The sequence below is a fragment of the Arachis duranensis genome, chromosome 9 (genome assembly GCF_000817695.3).
Source record: "Arachis duranensis cultivar V14167 chromosome 9, aradu.V14167.gnm2.J7QH, whole genome shotgun sequence".
Taxonomy (NCBI): Eukaryota; Viridiplantae; Streptophyta; class Magnoliopsida; order Fabales; family Fabaceae; genus Arachis; species Arachis duranensis.
In genome coordinates, this window is record NC_029780.3 from 52,495,355 (window position 1) to 52,505,713 (window position 10,359).

At 39.4% G+C, this 10,359-nt stretch overlaps 1 protein-coding gene across 1 annotated transcript; it reads left to right on the forward strand.

Annotated features, from left to right (window-relative positions):
- Positions 1–6,945: 6,945 nt before the first annotated feature.
- On the forward strand, positions 6,946–9,791 carry LOC110281501 (uncharacterized). The gene is made up of 4 exons (XM_021143798.1): positions 6,946–7,892; positions 8,003–8,613; positions 8,926–9,026; positions 9,519–9,791. The coding sequence occupies exons 1-4, from the start codon at positions 6,946–6,948 to the stop codon at positions 9,789–9,791; spliced, it is 1,932 nt and encodes a 643-aa protein (XP_020999457.1).
- Positions 9,792–10,359: the final 568 nt, after the last annotated feature.

Here is a 10,359-nt window from a genome sequence, read left to right on the forward strand (position 1 = left end):
GTTCGCGTTGTCCATGCGGACGCGTCACTGCCAGTTGCTCCAAAACTCCAATTTGTGTTTTTCTTCCATTTTTGTATGTTTTCTTTCCATCCTTTAAATCATTCCTGCCCTATAAAACCTGAAAGTACTCAACACACAAATCACGGCATTGAATGGTAATAAAGGATAATTAAGTTTGATTATTTCAAAGTATAAGGAACATATTTTCTCATATATCACATAATAAGGGAGGGAAAGTGAAACCATGCAATTTACATGAATAAGTAGGTGAAGGGTGATTTAAGAAAAGTTGTCGTGGTTTAGAATTTCCTCAATTGAATGAATTCTCGTTGCAAGTATAGTTTTACACCAACAAACAATCCTCCTAATCAAAAATATTGGTTGTCACATGTATAAACCCCAATGAAAATTAACCGAAGTATTAAGACTCCGGGTCGTCTCACAAGGAATTGCAATGAAGTGCTTAATTATTGGCTATGGGGATCAAGGGGGGTTTGATTTGATATTGGGCAAGGAAACGTAAAAGCAAGAAAGTAAATGATACGAAAAGTAAATCAAACAAGCAATTAAAGGAAGCAATTAAAGAAAGAGAGACATTCATGGCAATGAATTGAGATCATAGGCTTTCTATACTAGTCATGCATGATTAATTCATCTTATTTAGTCAACTCCAACAAATAGGGAGAAAGTCAAACAAGATAATCAATCATATCACAATGATAAACAAGAATTTATCTCATTACGTCAACTCCAACAATTAGGGAGAAAGTCTAACAAGACTAGCTAATATCAATCCAAAAGTCCTAACCGACTTACTAATTAAACTAGCAAAAGATTAGCGTCAATGGAAACAATATTCCATAAGTCCTATAGATCACCAACATAAGTTGGGTTTTCATGACTCAAGATTGCCTAATTACTCTTTCCAAGCCAAGAATGCTCAAAATCTACTCTAACATCCAACCAAGCATTTTGTCAAACACTTGGTGGGCACAAAAGGAAAGCATAGTAAATGTGCAAGAATAATAAATTCTACCAACTACCAATAGCAAGAAAAGTAAAATCAATAACTCAAATCAACAATAAAAATAACATCAAACATAAAATTGCATTAAAGGAAAATTAAGATCCAACAAGGTTCATGAACATAAAAGCAACAAAATAAAAGAAATGAACAAGTAAAACTAGAAGAGTAGAGATGTAACAACAAGAAATTAAAAGGAGAAACTAAATCAAAACAAGAATTAAAAGTTGGATTTAAGAAAATTAAATCTAAACTACCCTAAATTCTAGAGAGAGGAGAGGCTCTCTCCTCTCTAGAATTCTAACCTAAAACATGATAAAAACTCCACTATGACTAAGTATGTTCATTCCCCCTTCAATCCTTGGGTTCAATAGCATCAGAAATGGGTTGGATTGGGCCCAAAATGAGCTGCAAAATCGCTGGGGGCGATTTCATTAAAGTGGGCCACAGACAGCATCGGCGCACGCACGGCATGTGCGCGTGCGCGTCGATGGCAAATTCCCAATCCGCGCGTAAGTGATGCCAGGGCATCTTGGCCAGTTTCACTGACCTTTTCTTTACTGTTTTTAAGGTAGTTTCATGCATTTCTTTAGGAAATGAGCTAGTTTTGGGTAGATATTCACTTACACCTTGATTCAAGCATACATTGTGAATTTTACATGATTTCATGAGGATTTTGCATGAGTTTAGTAACAAATTGTATGTTGCATTACCCATGACTTGGACTAGAACTTTGATGCACTCTATTGCTTGATTTCAGGACCAAAGGAAGCAAGGAAGAACCACTTAGCAGTCATGTTAATCTAATTAACGTTACCACTAACGTGGAATGGGAGGTAACTTGCAAAGTTAATGAGAAAAGTGATTGCCAATAACGCTCTCGAAGCCATCATTGCCCACGTTAAAAGTCACGTTAACTAAGTTAACGTGAACTCTAACGTGAAGATAGGACTTTGAGTCAACGTTAGTGACACTTAATATTATCACTAACGTTGGCCAATGATCATAAGTGGCTACGTTAGAGTCCACGTTAACTTAGTTAACGTGGCCTCTAACGTTAAAAGGGGGAAGAAGCCAACGTTAGTGACACTCAACATTGTCACTAACGTTGGCCTAAGGTGCAATGTACCACGTTAACTCCCACGTTAACTTGGTTAACGTGGAAGCTAACGTAAGAGGCAAGGGTGGTCGATAACGTTAGTGACACCCAACATTGTCACTAACGTTGGAAGCAACCACAAAACCCCAAGGAGCCACGTTAACTTCCACGTTAACTGAGTTAACGTGGAAAGCTAACGATGATGAGTGAAAGATGAGCCAATGTTAGTGACACTCAACATTGTCATTAACGTTGGGGATGGCTAAGAATGGCCACGTTAGAAGCCACGTTAACCTAGTTAACGTGGACTCTAACGTGAGAAATAGGGGCACATTGGAACGTTAGTGACAATGTTGAATGTCACTAACGTTCTCGAAGGATGGCAAGGCCACGTTAGAAGCCACGTTAACCTAGTTAACGTGGACTCTAACGTGAGACATAGGGGCACATTGGAACGTTAGTGACAATGTTGAGTGTCACTAACATTCTCGAACTCATACTTTCACTAAAACGTTAACACCCCTAACGTCCTGAGCTAAAGTCTCTGCTTACTTCACACTTTCTCTCTGCAAGTAAACCCAAGCCCAAATGAAGAAGAGAATTGCTTCAAACTCAAGATCTAAAGGCCCAAGGCTTGAAGAACCAACTAGAAGCTGAGAAGAGTAGTATATATAGGAGTAGCTTTGAATTATGAAGGAGTTGGAAAGTTGCAGAAAAGTGGGGAAAATAGAACTACTCTCTGTATTTTACTCTGCTCTCCTAGTTCCATGATGTGCTCTCCATCTTTGTTTTCATTTTCTAGAGCTATGAACAACTAAACCCCTTTCATTGGGTTAGGGAGCTCTGTTGTAAGTTGATGGATCAATACTAATTTTCATTCTTCTTCTTCTATCTTTTCTCTTGATTTTACTTGAAAGCTTTCGACCTTCATCCCATTGGGTAGTTATCTTGTAAAATGAGCTATTCAAACTTGGATCTCTTCTGAACCTTGAAAGAGGAATGAAGAGATCAAGCTAGAAATGCTTTCTCATGCTGGACCAAATTGGGTTTGAATGGATATGTGACTATAATCCTCTCAATACTTGATTTGGGAAATGCATGTGGTTAATCAGTGACCACACTTCATCTCTTCTCATGAGAAATTGACCAAGGAATTGGCTATTGATCAAGACTTGAGAGATTGAATTGCAAGAAATTGTAATTCAATCAATTAAGATTGCCAAGGAGATCAATGAGTGCATTGATTGAGGAAGAGATGAAAATGAACTTGATCCGGAGAATTGCAATATCTTCTGCACCCAATGAACTCCCTAATTATGATCTCACCCATTCTCTTTAATTTCTACATTTACTTTCATGAACAAACACCCCATTCCCATTTACAATTCTGCAATTTACTTTCAGTCATTTACTTTCAGCACTTTAATTCTAGCATTTACTTTTTCTGTTATTTACATTCCCGCCATTTTAATTTCTGCAAATCTCAACCCAAATTCTGAATTCGGTCAACTAGAACTTTCTTCTAATTAAAGTTGCTTGATCAATCAATCCCTGTGGGATTCGACCTCACTCTATTGTGTGTTTTTACTTGATGACAAATTCGGTACACTTGCCGAAGGAAATTTGTTGAGAGACAGTTTCCACTTGCATCAAGTTTATGGCGCCGTTGCCAGGGATTGATTGTGCATCAACAATGATTAAATTAGGAGATCACTAGATTGAGCATTTTTGTTTTGTTGATTTAATTTTCTATTTGAGTAATTTACTTTCTGTCTTAGTTAACCTCTCCCCTTCCCCATCTACTCTTTCGTGTTAGTTGTTATCTACCATTCAGTTTGCTAACCCACTAACTGTTTGATATATTGCATCACTAACAACTAACAGTAATTCTGATAGCAATACTATCTGCACATATTATTACTTGCTTGTACTTGTTGGCTGTATGACAGGGAGAAGAAGCGGGGCTTCAACTTCCTTCGATTCTGAACCAGAGAGGACCCTCCTTAGATTAAGGAGGGAAGCAAGAGGAAAGCGTGCAATCGGTGCTGAAGAGGAGGAGGAACACTTTGAACTAAACATGGAAGGCAACATGGAAAACCAACATGAAGAAGAGGCTGATAACCATGGGGGAGGAGGTAGAGCAAATCATACTGGGGAGGATAGAAGAGTGTTAAGCTCTTACATTAATCCAAACCCAAGCAACTATGGAAGTAGCATTCAGAAACCCACCATACATGCCAACAATTTCAAAGTAAAACCTCAGCTCATCACTCTTGTACAGAATAATTGCTCATTTGGAGGAGGTACTCAAGAAGACCCGAATCAACACTTGACCACCTTCTTGAGGATCTGTGACACAGTGAAGTCCAATGGAGTCAACCCGGATGTCTATAGGCTGCTCTTGTTCCCTTTTTCACTCAGGGACAAGGCATCCAAATGGCTTGAATCCTTCCCAAAAGAAAGCCTGACAAATTGGGAGGAGGTAGTGAATAAGTTTTTGGCAAGGTTTTACCCCCCTCAAAGGATTAATAGGCTTAGAACTGAAGTGCAGACGTTCAGACAGCAAGATGGGGAGACACTTTATGAAGCTTGGGAAAGGTTCAAAAACCTAACAAGGAGGTGTCCACCAAATATGTTCAATGAATGGGTGCAGTTGCACATCTTTTATGAAGGCTTGTCATATGAATCAAAGAAGGCAGTAGACCATTCCTCTGGAGGATCATTGAACAAGAAGAAGACCATTGAAGAAGCCAAAGATGTAATAGAGACTGTAGCTGAGAATGACTACTTCTATGCTTCCGAAAGAGGGAACACGAGAGGAGTAATAGAGCTAAACAATGTAGATGCTCTGCTGGCTCAGAACAAGCTCATTACAAAGCAGCTAGCTGACCTCACCAAGAAGATGGAGAAGAACCAAATGGCAGCAATCACCACTTCCTCAACAACCCAAGAAGGAGTTGAAGAAGAAGCAGAAGGTAACCTTGAGCAAGCCAACTACATTGGGAATTCAACTAGACAGAACCATGATCCATACTCCAAGACATACAACCCTGGATGGAGGAACCACCCAAACTTTGGGTGGGGGAATCAGCAAAATCAAAGCCAAGACCAGAGATGTTACAACTCCAAAAACAATGCAGCTCATTGATGATTGGATTTTTGACGGTTTAGAATTTCACTAATGAAATCTCGTTGTAAAGTATAGTTTCTAAACCAAACAATAATCCTTTCATACAAAAAGTTGTTTGTCACTAGTACAAACCCCTAAAATTTTTAAACCGAAGTATTGGACCTCGGGTCATTCTCCCTAGGAATTGTAATGAAGTGTCTTGTTATTGGTTGTGAGTTATATTTGGGGTTTTTAAGATTTTAGACAAGAAATATAAATGGCAAAGAAAATAAACTAACAACTAGCAAAGCTCTTGGCAAGGTATGAGAACTAGAAGTCCTATCCTAGTTATCTTCCTCAATTGTGATGACAAATTGTCCATTGTTCCCAGTTAGTTAACCTCTAACCATGGAGGAAAGTCAAGTGGATGAATCAATTTGATTCCTCAAGTCCTAATCAACTCCTAAAGGAAAAGACTAGCTTTAGAGGCATTCAAATCAATTAGCAACTTCTAATTATCAATCAACAAAGGAATTAGATAACTCAAGAGTCACTAATTACTCTACCTAGGCCAAGAGGAACAAAACCTACACTAAAATCCAACCAAGCATTTCATCAAACACTTGGAAGGCACAAAAGAAAAGCATAGTAATTTGAGAATAAGAATGGAATCTATCAACAATTATTGCAAAGAATTAACAACAACAATCAAGGAAATCACAATTATCATGAATTACCTCAAATTGCATTATTGAAAGAAAACAAAGAAACAACAATCTGTCCAAAAAAAAATGAAGAATTACAATTATTAAAGCACATAACTAGAAAGAGGAGGAGGAGAAGATTAAGAATTGGTAAATGAAAAGTGAATCAAAGCATGAATTAAACCTAGATCTAAGAAGAGAGATTAACCTAAACCTAATCCTAATTCTAGAGAGAAGTGGGAGCTTCTCTCTCTAAAACTAATCCTAATTATGCTATATGCTAGATTGATTAGATTGATTGATGCCTTCCCCTTAATCCTTCATCCTTTTATTCCTTTCTCCTAGCAATTGGCACCAAAACGGGTTCAGAAACCCTCTCAAATCGCCAGGCACGTGTTGCATTAATGAAGTCATGTGCTGTCATCGACGCGTGCGCGTCCCTGGTCGATTCTGCAATGTGCGCGCGGGCGCCTTGTGCGCGTGCGCGTGCATGGCTGAGATCAATTTCTTTGGCTTTTGTGCTTCTCTCCACTTGCATGCTTTCTTCCTTGCTCTCTTGATCCATGACTAGCCTATTTCAACTTGAGATTACTAGCAAACATATCAAGGCATCTTATGGAATCAAGGAGGAACTAGAATTCATCAAAATAAGGCTTAAAAAGCATGTTTTTACACTTAAGCCTAAATATGGGAGAGATAACAAAACCATGCTAATTCATAGGCTAAATGTGACAAAAGGTTATCAAAATACTCTAAATTCAATACAAGATAAACCCTAAAAATGGGGTTTATCGCTCATCAACAATTCACACAGAAGACATATCAACACCCCCACAACAACACTTCTCCACACCATTATCAAAACCACAACAACACCTCTCATCCTTCCACCTCTAATCCCAATCTACCATCAATTGATGACAGACTCTCTAAGCTTGAAACCTTACTTGAGGAAGTATGCAAAGACGTCCGAAACAGTAAAGTATTTAGAGAGGAGGTGCAGTCAAACATGCAGAATCAAAATGCTGCCATCAAGAAACTGGAGACACAAATCGGTTATCTATTCAAGCAGCTTTCTAACCATAACCTTTGCAATGATAACAATTCAAGCAAAGAGGAAGAGTGTCAAGCTATAACACTTAGGAGCGGGAAGGAACTTAAGGAACTCTCCCAAAAACCACAAGAAGAAGGCTCAAATAAAAAGGGAGAAGAGCAAGAGGGAGTTCAAACTCCCACTTCAAGTCCACAAAAAGAAAAAGGGATGCCAAAACTGAACATCTCAAGAGCTCCATATCCTCAACAGTTGAAGAAAAAAGAAGATGACAACCAGTTTGTGAGATTCCTAGAAATCTTCAAGAAACTACAAATCAACACACCCTTTGCTGAAACAATAGAACAAATGCCACTATATGCCAAGTTCCTAAAGGAGCTGATGACTAAGAAGAGAAGCTGGAAGAACAATGAGACTGTGATACTAACCAAAGAATGTAGTGCTATCATCCAGCACAAACTACCCCAGAAGTTGAAGGATCCTAGGAGCTTTCAGATCCCTTGTAATATAGGGGAAATCATAGTAGAGAAGGCCCTTTGTGACTTAGGAGCCAGCATCAATTTGATGTCAGCAGCAATGATGAGGAAGATGGAGATCGAGGAGGCTAAACCAACAAAAATGGCCTTACAACTGGCAGAACGATCGTTCAAGTTCCCTCATGGCATAGTAGAGGATTTGTTGGTGAAAGTAGAAGACTTCATATTCCCGGCAGATTTTGTAGTGTTGGACATGCAGGAGGAAGCCAAGACCTCCATTATTCTGGGAAGGCTGTTCTTGGCTACTGCTGGAGCTATCATTGATGTCCAAAAAGGTGATCTTACCTTGAGATTACACAACGAAAAGATGACATTCAATGTCTTCAAGGCCATGAGTTACCCACCAGAACAATTGGGGGAATGCATGAGGTTAGACGCACTTGAAGAAGAAGTGCATGAGTGTTTTGAAGAAGAAGAGCATGAAGAGTCCGAGAGATCAATGGAGTAGGAGTACATATCAAGTGAGGATGTTGCAACAGCAGAGAGTCATGTTCAAGATGCACCAAAGGAAGAGCTGAAAAGTCAGAGGCACCCAAGGTTGAACTCAAAGCATTGCCACCCACTCTCAAATATGCATACCTAAGAGAAAATGAAAACTACCCAGTAATCATAAGCTCATGCCTCAGCCAAGATCAAGAGGATAAACTGCTCAAGGTGCTGCAGGAGCATAAGGACGCCATCGGATGGACCCTTGCTGACCTGAAGGGAATCAATTCAGCTATATGCAGGCATAAAATACTGTTGGAAGATGATGCAAAACCATCCATTCAATCCCAAAGAAGGCTGAACCCAATCATGAAGGAAGTGGTACAAAAAGAGGTATTGAAGCTTTGGCAAGGAGGAGTAATATACCCGATCTCAGACAGCCCTTGGGTCAGCCCCGTGAATGTTGTGCCCAAGAAAGGAGGAATAACTGTGGTTCCCAATGAGAAGAACGAACTGATACCTACAAGGACCGTCACGGGATGGCAGATGTGCATTGACTATCGAAAACTCAATGAAGTTACACGAAAGGATCATTTCCCTCTCCCATTCATGGATCAGATGTTGGAAAGACTCGCAGGACATGCTTATTACTGTTTTCTTGATGGTTATTCAGGATATAACCAAATAGTGGTTGATCCTAGAGACCAAGAGAAAATTTCATTTACCTGTCCATATGGAGTGTTTGCCTACAGGCGCATGCCATTTGGGCTATGTAATGCACCTGCGACTTTCCAACGCTGCATGCTTTCTATCTTCTCAGATATAATAGAGAAATTCATTGAAGTTTTTATGGATGATTTTTTGGTATTCAGAGATTCTTTTACTAGTTGCTTGAATCACCTAGCCTTGGTATTGAAAAGATGCCAAGAGACCAATTTGGTCTTAAATTGGGAGAAATGTCACTTTATGGTGACAGGAGGAATAGTTATTGGCCATAAGATTTCTAACCAAGGAATCGAAGTGGACAGGGCTAAAGTGGAACTTATTGAAAAGCTTCCTCCACCCAGTGATGTCAAGGCAATTAGAAGCTTTTTAGGGCATGCTGGCTTTTACAGAAGATTTATTAAAGATTTTTAAAAAATAGCTAAGCCCTTGAGTAATCTCCTTGTATCAGATACACCATTCATCTTCGATGAAAGCTGCATGTTGGCATTCGAGCATTTGAAAGAAAGATTGTCCTCTGCCCCTATCATCTCCCCACCTGATTGGAACTTACCGTTTGAATTGATGTGTGATGCATCTGACTTTGCAGCAGGGGCAGTGTTAGGGCAGAGGAAAAATAACTTAGTCCATGTAATATACTATGCTAGCAAGGTCCTCAATGATGCTCAAAGAAATTATACCACCACTGAAAAGGAATTGCTAGCCATAGTTTTTGCCTTTGACAAGTTTAGATCATACCTCATTAGTGCTAAAGTCATTGTTTTTATAGATCACTCAGCACTTAAATATTTATTTGCCAAGCAAGAATCAAAGCCAAGACTAATAAGATGGATCTTATTAATGCAGGAGTTTGATATTGAAATCAGAGATAAGAAGGGAGTGGAGAACAAGGTGGCAGATCACCTATCCAGGATTCCTCATGAGAAAGGAGGAACACATGATATGAGTGTGAACGAGCTCTTCCCTGATGAGCAGTTAATGACAGTGCACAAAGCCCCATGGTTTGCAGACATTGCCAACTTCAAGGCAACTGGGGCTCTACCTCCAGGGATCAATAAACATCAAAAGAGAAAGCTCATGAATGATGCAAAATACTTTGTCTGGGACGAGCCTTATTGATGACATGTCATCATATACCTATTTTTCTATGCTTTTTCATACAAGAAATTGATGATTTGTGCTTAAATATTGAATGCTTTTGTACTTAATTGGTATATTTCCTTGATCTTTTAATTTTATAAATCTTGTAGGAAATAAGAAGAAAAAGAAGCAAAGAAGCACAAAAAAAGGAGAAAAAAAGAGCTTTGGGACACACTTTGAAGTTGGAGCACACTTTGGAGCCTTAGGCCACGCTTTTAAAAGCGTGGCCCATGACCAAATTAAAGGAGAATAGGCAATCAGCACACACTACCCTGCTCTTGCCAAGGGCAGCAGAGCTTTCCAACGATTTATAGCAATCCATATTTGGCGTACAATTGAGGCACGAACAAAAGGCATCTTTAAGGGCCAAAAATAAGCGAAAATAAACCAATGTGCTTCCACCAAGGTTCGAAGCTGGAGCCACACCCCAAAGCAAAGTAGCGCTCATTTTTCTGCTCTGCCCTCTTGGAGAGCAGGGCAATGTCGTGCTCTCTTCATGGAAAATCAAGGAAAAATTGCTCCTCAAGTGCTTTCACCAAGGTTCGAA